This window comes from Perissodus microlepis, chromosome 23, assembly GCF_051167445.1.
Source record: "Perissodus microlepis isolate ML-2025 ecotype Zambia chromosome 23, ASM5116744v1, whole genome shotgun sequence".
Taxonomy (NCBI): domain Eukaryota; kingdom Metazoa; phylum Chordata; class Actinopteri; order Cichliformes; family Cichlidae; genus Perissodus; species Perissodus microlepis.
This window is the reverse complement of record NC_140482.1, coordinates 22,017,502-22,036,182: the sequence shown is the minus strand read 5'-3', so window position 1 is coordinate 22,036,182 and position 18,681 is coordinate 22,017,502. Positions and strand designations below refer to the sequence as shown.

Below are 18,681 nucleotides of genomic sequence, written 5' to 3'. Positions count from 1 at the left end.
ACAAAGTTAGCTTCATAAAGATGTGTCTTTTCCAGTTTGATTAGCCTGCACACAGAGCACAAACTATAACCGAAATCTAGCATCTGTGGAAAGAACTGGAACATCAAATATGAGCCTGGACCTGATCGGCCTCATCCAACATCTGCGGTAGGAAATCCCTGCAGCCACATTCCAAAACACTGCAGCGAGCTTAGCCATTAAAAAGGTTATAAACTGTAATAATTTTGATGTAAATCAAATTAGCTTTTTACGTTTATCCCCATTTTGCATCTGTTGGAGTACAGATGGAGCCTTTAATACGAGACATCTTCAGAAACTGGCTGTACATATCTCAATCTTGGGGTGTCGTGTTGGAAAGATAACAGTTATTTCCACAACTTTGAGTTTCTGATATTTTTAGATTCAACGAGAACATTACAAATAATAGATTAAGAATAATAGTGCATTAAACATTTAATACATGCATGTAAGTATGCATAAACATCCAGCCTGCATAGGCATGTATAAAAGTCCCCTGCTGCTGAGCGCGAAGGCTCCCTGAAGATCATTGATCCGTGTCAGTGACCACAGTGATCTCTGCCTTCTCCCTGATTGCCATTCTACTGCTAATTAAACAGTCCTGCTTAACGAGTTCACGTTGATAACGAGGTTGGAGGGAAAGGTCACCCTGTCACGCTCACTTCAGCTGGACACCGTCAATAAAAAACCCTACACAGAGGTAATCATCCAAAAGTTAAAGAAAGAGGCAAGAGACTAAGAAGCAGAATGTGGTGGTGCAGACTTACGTCGGCCATCAGAATTTGATTGGCTTGAAATATCACTTATTGATGTGAGGGAGAATACTGTTCAGCAAATACATATTTTATCTCTTTTAGCCATACGGTTACTAGTTTTCTGTGCTTCCTTTCATTATTTTAATTCTGTGCCTTTGAATGTTAATCCTTTGAAAGAGTATTTAGACCATCATAGAACACTAAAACTCTGCAGTGAAGCTCAGACTAATGGAATTCATTTTGCGCATTAGCAGCACTTTGTGATGTAATATAATGGCGACTATATATGTTTCTTTTCCCATTATCTATAAATTTACATAACGCATAACCGTTTTGTTTTTAATCCACTTGAATCAAAAAGATTCTTAACGCTGCACTTGATTTAATTAATAAGTTTGTCTTTTTTTTCTTTTATTATTTTATTTGATGGTCACACATCTGTATGTTCTCGGAAACTTAAATCAGCCTGCAAGGTTGCTCTTATATATTTAAGGTTTTTGTATATGTAAGGGTTCATTTTATCTTGGAATAAATTAAGATAATCTGACAGTAAATGGCAGAATCACAGACACTAACGTCCTGTAGACGTTTTCTTTGTGTATCTCACAAGCTAATCTTCACTGTGGTCCCTCTTTCAACCTCTTTCAACAAGACTAAAGTGCTTTTGCTGTATTTTTCAAGCGAGCCTATGAACGTCCATTGAGAAGCCTGGAGCCAAGCACACACTCACACGACCTATATCTACTATCTGGCCTGCGCATCATTTATCTTACAGCAGCAGAATCAGGATAGATTGGTTCAATTAGACTGGCCTTTAATGTAATCTGTTTAATCCATTTCTATCATCAAAGCCAATACCTACCGCTCTCCTCTGAGAGTGGGATTAGCTGTACGAGTGCATCTCGGAGCCAGCGTCTCAGCTATAAAAATGCAGCCTCTGAGTCAACCAGATCTCCTCAATACTTGCGATATTTGTTTTCTTTACAAGTGGCTGTTAAGAAAACAGAGTGTCTCAGTGAAGTTTTAATGGGTGAAGATTTAAGATCCTCATATCCTACCAGAGATTGCAAGCGCTGTTTGGCACAATGCCTGGTGGCCCAGTAAAAAGACAAGGAAAGACTTGGCTTCCGTTTTATTCTCTTCAGTTGATTTCATGCCTTTAATTGGGAAAAACCAGAAGCCTATAGAGCTGCCCCAAACATTCATTAAATCTGAGAAAGTTTGTGTGTAAATTCAACCTCAAAAGCTAGTGTACCTCCAAATTAGTCTTATGCCAAACAAATTTTAAAATTAGATAGATACAAACTGTAGGCATTATGTAAACTTACATATTATTCCACTGTAAAAACATGCTCTTTCCATGTGAGCTAATATTTTTCAGAATGATTTAGAATTATAAGCTAACCTAACTCACTGTGACAACCAAATGAGTCATTTTGGACACAAAGCTTCAGTTTAAGGTGTGAATTTGTAAAATTTAACCTAAATTGATATCAATAAGGTTTATTTCACAGGATATTTTAGTTTTGAACAATATTCACGCTAATCGAGCTAAATGTGAAACAGGCTAATAATCTATACAATTCAAGCTAAATTGTTAATTTTCATTCAAGTTTTTACATTATAAGAGTTAACAAGATGTGAATTTAAATTTCAGTTTAAATTTCTGGTGTTTTTACTGGTTTTACAATTCACAAATGATTCAGATTATTTCATTACAGATCATAATAATAAAATAGTGGTCTACAGTCTAATAGTATAGTTACAGTGGTTTTCATGTCAAAATGTGTGTAGGGGGTTCCAACCATTGCTTTCTATAGGGTCAAAATGATTCTATTGGGAGTTCTAGTATTAGCTAATAATAAGTTGTGTTGTGATGCAATTTTGTTTATTCCACATTTAACAACATACACTATATCAGACCTTCCCAAAGTGTGGGGCCCGCCCCCTAGGGGCGCAGAGCCATGGCAGGGGGGGCGAGGGATGAAAAAGGGGGGAAAAAAACAAAACGCTTGGACACTGCTAGCACGGGCGCCTACAGAAACACAAAGCAGGAGATGAAGCATCGCTGAATATGTTTCCAAACCAACTTCATTCTAAGCCAAAGACTAGAAAATATGGTGAAGCAAATCTTCCCTTTGGCTTCACCTGCACAAGTGCCGAGGTAGGTCTCCCTTGCAGAATTGGTTTTCCCTTCGTCGGGAGCAGCGCTGGGCTGTTTAAATCACGGACAAACAGTATCCCATATTCGTGATTTTTAGTTCACAAACACTTCTTGTAATGACTAACTACTCCTGACATTTTGGAGATATACATACTATACTATACTTTATACAGTAAAGTTACAGTGGGATACAAATAACATCAGGCTGATCCTGCCACGATTTGTTCCCCCTGTCTAAATCACGGACAAACAGTATCCCACAGCTGTTTATGTTTTTAAACCTATTTTGCACAGAGAGGCATTTTTTGAAAAATGTATTGATAGCAATGTTGAATATTATTACACAGGGGAAAAAAAAAAACTACACGTAAAATAATCACACCGTGACGTCTCTGCCTTTGTAAATGGAGGGACAGTAACTGCGTGTGTATATGTAAGCGTGTAAAACCTGCAGATAGTCAGATTAACAGTATTTTGTCTGTTAATCGCCCAGTCTGCAATTCATCTCATGTAAACAATAACGTGGCGCACAGCGTGACGTGAAAAAAGGCACATACCTTTGACGGTGCATGACGAACTCTGTATTCCTCGTCCACACGTAAACGCAAAAAAGGAGTTTTAAAAAATCTCCGTTTTCGATGATTCGAAACGCCGTTTACGTGTGGACGAAACAGCTGCGTGTTCAAAAATACCCGTGTAGGTGTGGACGTAGCGTAAAAGAGTTAGTAGTTTATTTTCTTACTACCTGTAATTTATTGCAGATTACTTGTATTTGCTTAATTGTTTACTAAATGTTTGAGGTGTGAAATAAACCGCAATGGAGCAAAACATGGGTGTGTGTGATTGCAGGATGTGTTCGTGCGTGTGCACGCGGGGGGGAGCGAACATTTTTCTTGTAAAACAAGGGGGGCCCAGCAAAAAAAGTTTGGGAACCGCTGCACTATATGATGAACAAAACCATTTTAGCAAAAGTCATGAAATATCAGATTGAGTGTTTTTAAGGGTTTTTAGACGATTAATAATTACTCTCACGCCAATTTTAGTGTTAAACAATAGCTAGCTATATGGGTTTTTATGATTATTTAGGTTAAAACTGCCATAAAATAATATATAAGCTTAAATAGTATTTCTTTTTTAATGCAGACATAGGTTTCAGAATGATTAGAAAATACACAATTAAGCTAACCTAACTGATTATGCTAACACAACCGGTTCAGTATTTTGGTTCAAAAAGAGGTCACAAACTTTACAATCAACTTTCTTCTTTTGTGAAATGTAACTTGGGTTATGAGTTAACAGATGCCAATTTTATGGGCCATAAACCATCTTAAATTGAAACAACTTAAGCTAAATGGGAAGCAAGCTAACAGGCTAAAATTAGGTATATGCGCAATAAAGTTCTGCAATAAATATGCAATACATTTGGTAGATATTAGTCAGTATTTAGTAGCAACTCAATTTGAAATAAGGGCTATTTTTTTCTGGTGAACCCTTTCTTAGTTTAGTTGAATGGAAATCCCCTCTTATTAACACTGATGCTAATAGCCAGGCTAAATTTAATCTCCAAATGGCTTCAGTACTACACTCTCAGAGACTGTCACTGTTTTCATTTGGGGGTTTCCATGATGCTTCCTTTATAATAGTGTGCTGAAGGAATCATGGGTCTGTGAAAATACTTCAAAAGCCATGACAAAAATTTCCCGCCCTCAAAAATATCACGGCTTTCAGCGTGGCGACAAGACTGTTTTCTAAATTCATGGATTCCATCCAACAGCTGCAATCTGCTTCTACCTGCTGAGATTTCCACAGGGAAGTGGGATTTTATACTCAATCCCCATCTATCCATTCCCCTACCCTGTGTGTTTCTGTACTCACGCTGTCTGAAGAAAGAGGAAATGAGTGTGTGGGTATTTACAACTGCACACACATCTATTTTTTGGTTTGAATGCATTTTTATGATTTATACTGTACATACTCATCAGCCTTTATCGCCTTGCCCATAATTCCTGCCTTTTAAAACAGATACAAATTTAGGAATTCTACACTATATAATGTGCAAAAAATATAATTTTTCTTTTTCATTTGACCTGCTTTCATGGGGGGGGGGGGAAGCCACGTTTAAATAAAGTATCTGTAATAAATTCTCCTCCTGCTGTGGATTACCTGTGTGATTGCTTTTCAGTTGAAATTCCCCATGCAGCATTAGCAACACTGCTTGTCACAGTCGATGGAAGCGCTCCCATAGCTCTTTTTTACTGTGTCGGGACTGCCTGCAGATATTAAAGCAATATGTGAGGCTGTTTGTCTGACTCCACTGGCTTTGTGTTTTAATGACTCCTGTGTGTGCGTGTGTGTGTTTTTGTGGGGACACTATAATAAGACATGGTGATAAAGACTTGGTGCAACACTGGTTTGAGCAGAAACACGTACATGGATGGCAACTTTGTGTTGCCATCACACACACACACACACACACACACACACACACACACACACACACACAGAGAGAGAGAGAGAGAGCAGTGACCAGTTTAAATTGAATATAGCTGACAGGTTTGATCAGAGTTGATTGATTTGCAGGGCTGCACGCAGCCTCATGGTGAGGGTAAGAGTTGGACACCTTACCGGAACCTCCTCCTCCGTCTCCTCTTTACTCCAACCCCTGCCATCTCTCTTTTTTTTTTTTAACACAACCCTTATTGCAAACCATATCTGACAATAGATATTGAACAGGGATGCAGGAAGGATCAATGTTTGTTGATTGGTAAGAAAATACAAGGCTGAGGCTGTTTGAAGAGCCTCCAACTTAAATTACTTCAGGATGTTCTTGGAACCAAAGTGTGAGGTTGAACAGATTATATGGAGTCGATCTGCAGGAGCAGATACATTTTTGAGTATAAAATATATAATAAGAGTTTTTATCAAACTTTAATTTTCTCCAGATAGTGATAATATCAATGTACAACTCTGTGTAAGAATAAACAAGGAGATGACTTCTTTCAAGTTCAACTGATGAAAAATTTGTTTTTAAATTATTTTCAACAGCTGTCTGCTTCTTCAGCACACAGCATCATATCTATGTGAGCATTTACTGCCATCTGCTGATTGTTGCCTAAAGGTGCAGACGTATGAATGCACAGCACTGAATCTGTAGGAGAAGTAATAATAATAAAAATGCTTTTCCATTCTTGACCAAAACTATAAGACAAATGCTATGTTTGAATATAAAGTCCTGAATATTTTTTGTAATATGCATGTAAAGTTAAGCTTATTGTTGCCTGTGTAATGCATGTCATTCCCATCGTCATGTCCCACCTAGTTGATCATTAACTGCGATGCTACATTTTAAAAGAATTGATCCCATGCATAGTTTAATTGCGAGCCGTAGCACATGGTGCACAGTGCACAGCTCTGGCAGTTAATCTTCAACTCGGTGGTTAAATAAAGACGAGCTCAAAGTACCAAGTCATAGTATTCAGTCACATATTGCATACAGTCTGCAGGCACACTCTGCTGGAGCAACATGGCTGTGCGGCTCTTTGAGGGGAAAGATCATGCAGCGGCTTACCTGCAGTACAGAGTGGCACCCCAGGAGCTGGTCAGCACAGTTATGAACTTTATGGAGAAAAGGGTATGTGTTTATGCTTATGTGCTTGATAGGATTTGAACAAATACTGTGTCTCTATCTATTAATGTTCTATTACATTCAGTTAAATGTACTCTAAAATCAAAGCATTTCTCTTAGACACCAAAACCATTCAACCTTGCACTGGATGTAGGCTGTGGATCGGGGCAAGGGACAACCCTTTTGGCTCCATACTTCACCAAAGTGGTTGGAACTGACGTCAGCCCCGTCCAGATAGAGACAGCGCAAGCCAATAACAACCCTCCAAATGTCTCATACAGGTGAAGGGGAACAAAATGTGGTGGATGTGAAATAAAGGCTGTGATTTAGATAAACCAATGTGTCAAAGGTTCTGTGCTTTCTTCAGCATCTTCATTATGTAATTATTTCGTTTTTTGGGGCAGTTCTTTAAGTAAAGGCTACATTAGGTCAATCATTCCTTGATTGTTGTAGATGAAGATAGCTTTAGATAAACATGGTTGTAAGTTCTTTGCAAAGAGCTTACCACTTTGGGTAGCGTTCTCAAACAAAACCATCATAGAAGATCAAATCCTAGTGTTACAGGGGTCACCGGTGGCCTCATATTATCCATGGGACGTGGCCTTGATCAGAAGCACTTGGACCGGCAATCGGTACCAGGCAAAGTGGTCTTCTATAAGTCCCACACCCACCTGTCAGACAGATATTGACACATATTGATGTTCTTAACTTCAGCAGGTTGTTTCATCCGATCTGAGGTTAGCATCATGAGAAGGTCTTAGGTTTGAATCCAGGCAGGGGTCTTTTCTCCCCTTCACAGTCCAAAGACAAACATTGAGTGAGATTAGTTGATTATTCTAAATTGACCTTAGGTGGGAAAGTAAGCGTGAATGGCTCTTACTCTATGTCTTTGCCTAGCAAGAGATTAGTGACCTGTCCAGGGGGTGTTGACCCTACAACACCTGGGATGGGCTCCACTCCCACTTTCTGACTTGGATGGGCTGCAAATGGATGAGTGGTTTAAAATTTTGAAAGAAAACTCCAGAGAAAAAAGTGGTGACATGTTTGCACTGCCCTTGGAGACTTGAGCCCTAAACTAAATTACCAGCATTGAATTATATTATTCCTCTACAAATGGAAGAGAATCCAAATAAGATCATCCACAAAAGCAAGAATATGCTTTGTTATTCAAAGCTTTTCCCTTATTCATCTCTCCCATCTATAATGGGCCCTTTTTTTCCTTGTCCTGACTCTGTTCACCTTAACATCAGGCAGTGTCCAGCAGAAGAGCTACCATTTGCATCTGGAGAGGTGGACCTTTTGAGTGCCATGACAGCAGCTCATTGGTTTGATCACCAGCGGTTCCTCAAGGAGGCTGACAGGGTGCTGAAGCCTGGAGGCTGCCTGGCTCTCCTTAGCTACACCATGGACATGGAGCTTGAGTACGGAGACATCTCCAGCACTCTCAATGACATATGCAAAGAGGTTCATCCCAAACCTAAAAGCTCATGTGCAGAAATAGAGTACTGATGTAGGTTTTCAGCCACTATAAATGAATGCTTTCCCCAAAAAGCTTTAAAGTTTGTCTTTGCTTTCTTTCTTTGTCCCACCAGTTTTATGGTGCCCTGCTTCCATTCCGAGATCCCTACATTGGAAAATCCTCTAAGAAGATCTACCTAGACATGTTCAACTCATGCTCTTACCCAGACAAAGAGTGGTGAGTTCTCAGAAGCTTTGCCAGAAGTCGACTTCAGTTACATTGGCCAGAATATACTTATTTATGAGTCCAAATGTGTCCAGGAACGAGTGCCTGCAGACGAAAAGGACCCTGCCATTGAGTCAATATATTGGCATGGTGGAGACCTTCTCCAGCTACCAGAAACTGAAGAATAAGGACCCCGCTGAGGCCAAACATCTCTCTGACCATATCAGGAACAAGTGAGACATTGAACTTCACCAGTCTAATCGTTAACTCCTGGCCTTGAACCCTCACCTCCCTTCACCTGGCACTGACCGTTGATTCCTGTAATCTTCCCAGCTTAATTTATTTCTGATTATCAAACCTGCCAGAATACAGCTTTGAATACTGGCACAGTCTGGGGCATTAATCAGAAAAGCCAAACATTGCTTGACTAAGCTTAACTGTTGAAGGCTTTTACTGCTTTGATAATATAGCCGCCATTAATTCCCCCGCCAGTGACAGGAGAGAATAGCTCAGCAAGCACAATATATGGAGGAGAATTGCTGAGCCATAACTTTTACATGGATATAAGTATGACATTGTATTTAATTACTGTTAAAGTTTGGGAAGATTTAAACAGTTTCACTTTGTTCTGTCTCTTTAAAGAGTTTCACCTGCATGTTTGCCTAATTTAATGAAGGATAGAGCCTCTGGAGGTTGCTGTTAATTTACAAGTTCACATAATCTGTCATCCAATAGTTCCTCTAAATCATAATGAACCATTCTGTCTCTCTGTCTTTTATCCCAGGTTGATGTCTGCAATGAAGGTGTCCTCTCCTAAGACAGAAGTCACGATGATTATGAATTATTTCTACTGGCTGGCGTGCAAACCTTGATCACTCAGAATGCATGAATCCTGTTTAGGATTGCTTTCCAAGGTTTTTTAGCTCGTCACCACTTAAAACAAACTACTGCCTTGTTAGACCCTGATGAAGACTTTTTAGACAATATGTGCAGGTCGTGCTTATCCTGGCCGAGTTGCTTCTACTTTTTTAAATATCGTAACATTTTTATTAAAGATTTTAACTCTAACACAATGCATTAGCAATTTTTTTTTTGTTATTTTTTAGTTGTTTAGACCTACTGATGAGCGCCGTGTTGTACAAGCCTCACAGCGCTTCCTTTTTTAAAAAAAATCTGTTTCTGAAAATGCAATTCTGAATTTTCTATTAATATTAACTCGAATCTGAATGAAATGAAGCTGCTCTTCAGTTAATTTTAGACTACTGACTATCAACTGCCTTATAGAAAATCTGAGAGTGAACACTAGATGGAGCCATTTTGTTGTGATGAAGTCCATGAAAATCTCGTGTGCAATCTTAAAATCTTGAGTTTGACAAGTATTGAGTGCACTTTTGTTTCTTTTTGTAATAAGTGAACTGCAGTAAAAGAAAAAGTTTCTTTAACTGATGTGAAACCTCTGTGTATTGTAATGATATGAAATGTGAATTTTATGAATATGTAAGTACCCCAGCCTCTATTTTCAAATTACAAGTTATTGAAGTATAAAATTATAGATAGATAGATAGATAGATAGATAGATAGATAGATAGATAGATAGATAGATAGATAGATAGATAGATAGATAGATAGATAGATAGATAGATAGATTAGTTGAAATATCCTTAGTGGTTTGGTTTGGTTTAAAAAAAATATTACAGCTTGCCTAATGAGTCACTGACAGACATAGATGTCTACAATACTATGATGCACTCATAGTGTGTTTTATTGTAATACCTGTATTAATGTTCCTAAATCATGCCTCTGGCACATGCCCTCCATGAACTTATAATGAAAAAAGACAAAAACAATAATTAAAAACAAACTAAACATTCTCAGACACTGAAATGAGAAAATTCACTCTGGAAACTAAATGAAATTACACCAAATTAAAAAAAAAACAACAACCTCAAAACAAAAATAAAAACCAATTAGAAAATAGAAAACCATAACAACTCTGCACCACATGTTTTCAGTGACTGAGCAGCTTATTTGTCTAATAAACTAGTTGTACCTGCTACTTTGTGGAAGTAGGAAGGGGAAGAGAATAATAACTTGTTAACAATAATTTTATTTGTAAAGCACTTTTCAAAACACAGAGTTAAAAAGTGCTGCATAGTTTGAAGCCACACATTGGACATAAATATAAATATCCTCATTTTATTATATCGTTATTTTATAATTTTTGTAAACAGTGGCCAACACTGCGCTCACGTGACAGATATTAAAGAGTTTGGAGACGTTTTGTGTTACTCCAAAATCATCTGGGAAGACTAGAGGGCAGCAGGTGTAGACCTGCCAGGTGCTTCTGCTCCTACTCGCACAAAAAGTCATGCTAGCTGCAGTTACAAGAACACTAGCAAAAAGCAAAACTGTAGGGATACGGAGAGAGCAATGCCCTGAGGTCTTGTAGTTGCCTCTCTGGTGCAGTTTTTGTCACTGATTTGCACCAAAGGACAGGACAGATTGATGCCGTTTAGCTGACTTTAACTGTCTTTGTGTTATGATAACTAAGTGCCTGCTTCATTGTAAATGTTGCCTCAAAAATGATTAATAAATATACTGTGGAATTTATTCAAAGGTAAACAAATGTAGAGGGACTATAAAACTGTAACATTGTTTATTTTGGCTGTTAAAATTATTTCATACAATTTCCTCTCTTCATCCTACATTTGTTTTCTAATTCCCGCTCTCCTTTTCATCTCTTCACCCTCCTCCGAATGGCTCCAATCACGTCAGTCTCTTCTACTGTCAGGTGTTATTTATGCAGATTGTTTGTAAGGGCCGCGATGTCAGATGGTAATTAACATAAATGGCTTTAAAAGTCCACTGAATCCAATCTGACCCACTGGAAGGTTTTAGAAAATGTGAAGTAGAGGACACATTTTGAACTTTTAGCTGTATTGTCATAAGTTTTGCAGCTTTTCCTGTTGCTAAAAACTCGACCCACATTGCTGTTCATACGACACCAATATGTAATTGATAAACAATTAAATAGAGAAGTTCCTGTTTTTCCAATATCTGCTATAGAAATTTCTGCTATAATAGTGTCTTTTTTTAGATTACAATATCTCAGGATTCAGATGTTTAGTTCTGCCCACTTAAGATCAAAGTGGACTGCATGTGGCCTGCTATGTAAAAAGTGTTTTGTGTCCCTGACTTAGGCGTTTTCATAGAGGTGAACTTAGCCACTAGAAGTGACTGGACAGACAGTTTTAATACCAAATACAGAATTTATTTCTATTAACATCTTTCACAACATGCAATTGTTTCACTGCAACTTCCAAATAGTCAATATGCTCAATATCAACACGGGAATATGAAAAGAAAATTAAAAGAGCATGCTTTATGCTTAAGAAATGTCTTCCGGAACGCTCTACAAGCCCAAACCTAACACTCTGACGGTCCCTATAGCATTCCCTGTGTGCGTTTGCTCCTCCACACCACTACAGCCGCCATGAGCAGGGTGACCAGTACAGGCACTGTGATAAATGGGGCGAGGATGCTAATCGGTGGGTCATGCAGGAGCCGACCAGTCAGAGCGCAGTCATGAAAGTAGATCTGATGAATCTCCATGAAGAAACGGTCGACTATCTTATTTGGCCAGAAGCAGTTTATCCTCAAGGCCACCTGGTATGTGCAGTTTGTGAGTCCCTCATAGATCCTGCAGAGGACGGCAGAGCACAGGCAGATTCATGCTGAACTTAGTATGTGTAATTAAAGAAAAGATGTTACTAAAGTTGATCCTTTTTCTGAATGTTTGGTGAAACATTTTAAAGTAATCAAGCTGAAAACCCAAATTGTTACAGAAATATCGGCTGGAATCTTGTGATGTCTTTGAAACGTCCTTTCAGAGAGGGAATAGAGCAGGGTATTCCTGTTGGTGGGGAGAAAAAAAGGCAAAAGAGTGTCTAGAATTACCAGTGGGCTTAACACTGCTAAATATAACTGCTAAGTAGTGAGGAGCAGAGGAAATGGAGATGCATACCAACAGGGTACTGCCCTTAGTACAGCATTGCACCATACCAGGAGAGATTCTGTTCCAGACGGCCACTGTGCCTAACTGTGTTTCTGAAAGTGAAGTGATCACAAAATCCAACCCTTTAACCCTCTGAGGTGTAAGCCTAAACCTGCCGTACCGCACAGAAAGGCAAAAACAGGCAAAACTTGATCTTCTTGTTTAAGGTTAGTTAGGCTTAGGTTTGGGGTCAGCACCAACGACGACTTCGACAGTGGCCATCCTGAGATGGTTTAATGAAGCAGCTGTGGCTCAGTAGGTACAGCAGGTCATCTCTTAACTGGAGAGTTGGTGGTTGAATCTCTAGCTGCTCCAACCTGTTTGTGAACTGTTGTTTTACTTCCTTAATTTGCCTTTTCTCCCCCTTTGTGACTGTCGTCCCTGGGTCACTGATTTCCCCTATATCTCGTTAGTTCCTTGTGTATTTAGCGTTGCATTACCTTTGTCATTTATCAGTCCATGTATTTGGCTTCTCCCTCATCACCAAAATGTTTTCCTGTGCCTCAGCAGCTACGTTTACATGTACCTTGTATTACGATTCTAATAAGGTCCAGTGCTGAAACTTTCAGAGACAGAAGCACAAACGTTTTCATAAATAATAAACAACTCAGGGTTTAGTATCTCGCTCAAGGATACTTGGACATGTAGGTTGGAAAAGCCAGGGACCATGACCCGCTCATGCCCCTTGCTGTGGAGCAGTTGTGGTTTAGAAGGTAGAGCGGGTCGTCCACCAATTGAAAATTGGGTGATATGATCCCCAGATAATCGAAGTATCCTTGGGTGAGATACTAAACTCTGAGTTCCTTCCGATGCTTCTATCGAAGTGTAAGTGTGTGCATGACCATCGGCGCTGAACAGGTGATGGATATCTGACAACAGGAAGATATGATCAGACTGGTGCCAGAAGTAAAATAGCCACTGAAGGAGATGAAAGCGCTTCATCACTTTATCAGGTCTCATGCTGTTACAATTAGGTGGCTGCGCATCAGTGCAGATAATCAACTGACCCAAAGTCTTCATTCAGAATTATTTTAATTGGAGCAAAGGAAATGAACGTCAAAATGCTAAACTTTTGGCTTCAAAACATCAGTCCATAAACCAGACGATGACAACTGTCTTATATTCAGTACATGAGTGAAGTGGAGTCCATGTCAGACCTAATTAAGGAAAGCTATAACAGGAGTAAAAAGACTGATTGTACCAAAATGAGCAATGGTACATGTCTGGTCTTTGAATTCATGTTTTACTTGTCATTATTACTATACAGCCTGAATCCACAAATATTTTTTCAATACTTGTAATTTTCTCTGTACCGGCTTTTTTCCTGTGAGCCTGAACAGTGGCGTCAAACGTTGTTGCTAGGAGTTTGGTGATGCAACTGCCAGCCCCTCCAACTGCCTGTGCAAATTCTTTATGAGTTACAACTGAGCACACATACCCATGGACACACACACACACACACACACACACACACACACAGAGCACCACCCCCAGTTATGTGCTGGACCAAGTGAGGACTGTGAACCAGGAGGGAAATCACACAGTTTTGACAGCAGCTTCTTCTTTGGGTCCCCCGGCTCCCTTCATCCTCCTGTCTGACTCACTCCCTGACTGTCAGGGTTTGGAAACGAAGCCACCAAGTACTGAGACGATATAATGGCCAACAAATACAGTAAAGCTTTCCCCTGGTGTTGGTGCATGAGAGAGTAAACAGATAAACAGATAGATAAACAAGTTTTTTGCCTCTAATAAGCTCAGAAATACCAGTCTGTCAGTGCACCTGCTAAGATATTAGTACTCACTTAGAGGTGAATGATATAAACACGAGGCCTTAATGTTGGCATATTAAAGACTTATATAGTCTGGGTGTGAATCCAGAACACTGCCATCAGCTGCTTCTTATAGCTGTTTAACTGCGAAATGACTGAGATATCAAAAAATCCTCATGCACATGACAGCATGAGGACTTCAGCTTTTCTCACCATCATTCTTCTGTTACACTGACGCCAACCCACTGTACTCTCTTCCAAAGAGCCAGACTGTCTTGTGATTTTTTTAAAGTGTTCTTGAGCAACAGTTCTCCAGGCTTTCTGAAGGCCTTTCAAAAGTTTTTCTTTGGACAATGGCTGCTTTTCACTCATTTCAGTCCAGTTCCTGGGAGCCATCCAATCGCTGAGGATGTAAGAGTGGACAACAGAAGACGTAGCAGGCCTAAAAACTATTTATAGCACACAAACAGTATTTAAAATTCATGCCCTTAAGAAGTGTCAGGTCTTTAAGAGATACATCTGTGCCTTCAGCTCATTTATCTACTGTTCACTGAAGCCTCATCAAAAATGGTCTAAGTGGAAGGGTGGCTTCAGTGACAACAGGTCTGATGGAGGGATGAATCCACATATGACATTCCAGCCAGTGGTGTTTGGGATCTTGTAAAAATTTGTGGAATTATGAACGCACAAAAGTACCATCAGGTTTTTATACACCATGTAATATCATCTGGAAAGCATCTGACTGGCAACAGCTTCATTTTTCAGCATGACAATGATCCCAAACATACTGCCAATGCAGTAAAAGACCTGTATAAAAAAATCACACACAGTGGAACACGACTTCAATATCACTGAAGCAGTGTGGGGTCATGTTGACAGAGAACAGAACAAAAGGCAGAAACACGCCAGAAGAGCTTTGAATGTCCTTCAAGAAGCCTGGAGAACTATTCCTGAAGACGACTTAAAGACATGACAAGAAAGCTGCCTAAGAGAGTTCAGACTGTGCTGAAGAATAAAAGTGGTCACACCAAATATTCACTTTCAAGCCCATTAGCTTACATGTGCTTACCTTAATGCTGTATTTACATGTGTGTTTGCACATTTCAATAAATCACTGCACCTATTTCCTACTTTCAAGGCAAACAATTTAAAAATATGAGGAGTGGCTCAAGGCTCAAGGCACTCTGCTGTATGTAACAGTAACAATGTAATTATTTATTGAATTTAGCATAAGACCAGCAAGTCAAGAAATCTCATTAAACTGATCTCAAAGCCAGCCAAAATAAGCTAACTGTTCAGTTGATATTGTTCTAATTGTGTACCTGGCAAACCTCACGTGAAGCAAACTAAGTTGCTCCACCCTGGCTACAGCCGCTGCTCCATCTGCAAGCTGCTTTGCAACACACAATATCTGCTGTTTACCAGGGTCTGTGTGGAGGTTGTGACTCTATGAATTGCAATTTTTTTGACTTACAAGTACAAATTCATGCAGGGCAATTTGTGATTTTATGTCCCACCATGCGTTTCTTCCCTTTTGCATGTTCGAGTCAGTGAACTCACTCCATTGTGTCCTTCCAGCTGCACCATATACCTCGATCCAGATTTTCCATGTTGAATGTGAAATTCGCCAAGCAGAGATCATTGATAAGAAACGTGTAGACTCCCTTGTTACAGCCAGACACTGATGCAAGGACTTGAGCTACAAAGTAAAAACAGAAGTAAGACAAAAGTATTTAAAAAAATAAAAAAATCTATATCTGTAGCAGCATATGTTTGTGCAGCAAACAAGGTCATGTCCTGGCAATGGTTATTCCTACTGGGCCATTTCTTCCCTATTAGGCTGTTACTTTCACTAAGAAAAGATTTTAATTTGCAGGCAAAGTCCCAATCCCATTTGTTTACTTCAGAGATGCGTGTAAACAGCCTCTAAACGTGGAGGCAGACCGCGGCTATCCCGCAGGACTCAAGGCTGAATGTAGCACCACGGAGGAGTACAGTAGGAGAGGGAGGCTTAATCTGGTGTAAAACGCCTGCGTGGAAACAAACAGGTTGTTGTTACGATCGAGAAACATGGTGGATCTCCAGTCTGTTTGGGCCAGATAAGGGCCGACTGTGTGCCCATTATGTTTGCTCTGTCCCTGCTGGCTCTCCCTGCACTCAAAGGAAGACTGAACGTGTTGACACGGGAGCTTCAAAAGAGATGCTACAAAAGAAGAATGTGAGAAACTGTTGTGGCAAAGCAAGATCTGAACGAACGCACAGTAATCTCCTGAAAAGGGAGTGAATATTAGCTTGTCTATCATCTACAGTCATGTTTCACCAGCCTCTGATGGCAACTGCCGCTTGGAGGATTCACAGTTGCCCCTCAACTTGGCTGTTAACCAGCATTGTATTTGGATTACAATTTCCAGGAAAATGGAGGCATAGTTTGACAAATGTTCTTCTGACTGAAGGTTTATGCTCTATTGACTTTCTGCCTTCAACTCTGTTAGGTTAGGAAACACGCATCAGTCCAATGGGAATCTTAAATTCTGTCAGCGTCTCTGAGACTCAACATTTATGGATTTTAAAAGCTGATTCTCATGATTATTAGATGATGGGGTTTGAAATCATTCCCACAAATATTAATGCTCCATGCTGACATTAACCCTTTAAAAGGCTTTCATTGAAATGCATTGTTTTTTGGATGATATTTAGGCTTAACTAATAGGGAAAACCTACATTAGGAGCAGTAAGTTTGGTAAATATGGTACATTTTGGCAAATTCTCTAAAAATCATCAACAAATATGAATATGCTGTGACTTCTTCATCTCAAAGGGTACCACACAGCCATCTCTAGAGTTTTACAGAGAAGGGTCTGAAAAAGAGAGACTAGCCAGTGAGCGACAGTTCTCTGAGTGAAAATGCCTACTTTGAAGAGGCTGACCTAAAGCAACAGAAGACCCTACTGGGTGCCAGTCTTGTCAGTAAGAACAGGAAACTGAGGCTACAGTTTGTGTGGAAAAATCGAACAATCGAAGACTGGAAAATGTTGCCTGGTCTGATGAGTGTCCATTTCTGCTCGGATTTTGATGTCAGCTGATGAAAGCATGGCGTCATCCTGCCTTGTATCAACAGTTAAGGTTGCTGCTGGTGGTGTGATTGTGTGGGGGATATTTTTGTATTTGACTGAAGAACCTTTAAGCACCACAACCTACTCACATATTGTTGGTGATGTTTAGTAATTACAAATTCCCAATTGAATTTAGATTAGGTAATCTACTCCCTCTCTATAGTTTTTTCAAGTTTCAGCTCATTTTTGTAGGTTTCAGTAATTGTTTTTTCCTGGTAAGTTTATATCTAAATTCCTATTTCAAGTGAAATTCAACAAGAGTTCCTTTTGTAAATTATGGTCCCAAATGAAACACATCTTTTTCCCGAAAGCAACTGCTGAACCCACAACCGCTACATCATTCTTTAATAGTATATGGTCTTTCCTTCTAGATGAATTTAAGGAATTCCCAGTGTGTTTTTGGATCAATATTCCCAAAAGTTTCCCAAGAATTTCATATTAGAGGTTCAAGCAATGTTGGAGACATAATCCACTTTACTCTCTAACATGTCACATGGGTCATATGCTATCACATTTGCCTTCATTTTCAAATGTTGAAACAAAGTTATTGAAAATGTAAAACCATGAAATGCACTTCTTCACACAGCTGCTCCATGTTTTTTTCTTTTTGACTGGTTACGTTCAATGACAATGGCCTGCTGAGCATGCAAGAAGGGAGATGAGGGCAAATGCTAGTGAAATGTAGGGATGAGTGAATAATGGTGGGTTTTTCTGAAAAGCGCATTGAGCATAGTGGACTTTTAACAAACAGATCAAGTCTATTCATAGACTAAACATTATCGAGAAACCCAAGAAAACAAAATCCCAACTTCCCTCGTCCTTTTTTCTGCCATAAATCAACCAAGACTTGTTAATAATTTCTAAATAGACTAACATTTCAAAGACCTGCTTTTTTTTTCAAAGAAAAACATAAACAAGGTTTAAGATTAATCCACCTATAGCGACTCTCTGCCTGAGTACCATGGACTCACCTGCCATCAGCAGCACAAACCCTGCTTTCAGGAGCAAGGCGGTCTCCAGAGCCATGCTGAACACAAACCCCAAAAAGTTTCACGCACTCTGCTCACTCCCCGGAGATCAGCGGCAAAGCCTCATTCTAACTCCAATAGCCCTAGCCAGTGAGTCAGGAACGTCACGGTGCCACCACGTTAGAAACAAATTAACCGCAGTTCACGGTGTGCTGTCAACAAGAAGGCGGCAACTGATTTTGTGTAAAAGCCCCCCTGACCTTTCTCTGTGGCACCCTCCTTTCCCCTCCTCGCTGCAGCCCTAATCATAGAAGCGCTGCTTGTCATCTGAGCCCCTTGTCCGGCTGCTTTCTGCGTGGAACTGCTCACAGGGGACAAAACAAAGTCAGATACCAAAATTAGTTCAGTGTACAGTGCATGCTTTATAGCAGCAATTTAGAGTCTGGAAAAAACACTAGTATGCTGTTTTAATGCCTCAGTATTTACGTTTTTGTTGAATAATCCAATTATAACCATTTAACATCTAGAATT

General features: G+C 39.6%; 2 protein-coding genes across 2 annotated transcripts; one reads left to right on the top strand and one right to left on the bottom strand.

The window, feature by feature from the left end:
• Positions 1 to 6,415: 6,415 nt before the first annotated feature.
• Positions 6,416 to 9,680, top strand: LOC146361398 (putative methyltransferase DDB_G0268948). Its single transcript, XM_084922495.1, has 6 exons — positions 6,416 to 6,568; positions 6,683 to 6,843; positions 7,813 to 8,026; positions 8,155 to 8,258; positions 8,342 to 8,479; positions 9,031 to 9,680. The coding sequence occupies exons 1-6, from the start codon at positions 6,461 to 6,463 to the stop codon at positions 9,116 to 9,118; spliced, it is 813 nt and encodes a 270-aa protein (XP_084778621.1). The 5' UTR covers positions 6,416 to 6,460; the 3' UTR covers positions 9,119 to 9,680.
• An 87-nt stretch (positions 9,681 to 9,767) lies between these two features.
• On the bottom strand, positions 9,768 to 18,374 carry LOC146361397 (receptor activity-modifying protein 1-like). The gene is made up of 3 exons (XM_084922496.1): positions 18,154 to 18,374; positions 15,630 to 15,768; positions 9,768 to 11,946 (listed from the first exon to the last, which is right to left on the bottom strand). Exons 1-3 carry the CDS (start codon positions 18,206 to 18,208, stop codon positions 11,691 to 11,693), a joined length of 450 nt encoding a protein of 149 aa, XP_084778622.1. The 5' UTR covers positions 18,209 to 18,374; the 3' UTR covers positions 9,768 to 11,690.
• Between the last annotated feature and the right edge of the window lie 307 nt (positions 18,375 to 18,681).

Coding starts and splice junctions, on each gene's coding strand:
- LOC146361398 (XM_084922495.1), top strand. CDS start 6,461: ATGGCTGTGCGGCTCTTTGAGGGGAAAGATCATGCAGCGGCTTACCTG. Junction 6,844..7,812: donor CCTCCAAATGTCTCATACAG/GTGAAGGGGAAC, acceptor CCTTAACATCAG/GCAGTGTCCAGCAGAAGAGC. Junction 8,480..9,030: donor TCTGACCATATCAGGAACAA/GTGAGACATTGA, acceptor CTTTTATCCCAG/GTTGATGTCTGCAATGAAGG.
- LOC146361397 (XM_084922496.1), bottom strand. CDS start 18,208: ATGGCTCTGGAGACCGCCTTGCTCCTGAAAGCAGGGTTTGTGCTGCTG. Junction 15,769..18,153: donor GTTTGTGCTGCTGATGGCAG/GTGAGTCCATGG, acceptor TTTACTTTGTAG/CTCAAGTCCTTGCATCAGTG. Junction 11,947..15,629: donor AGCTGGAAGGACACAATGGA/GTGAGTTCACTG, acceptor CGTCCTCTGCAG/GATCTATGAGGGACTCACAA.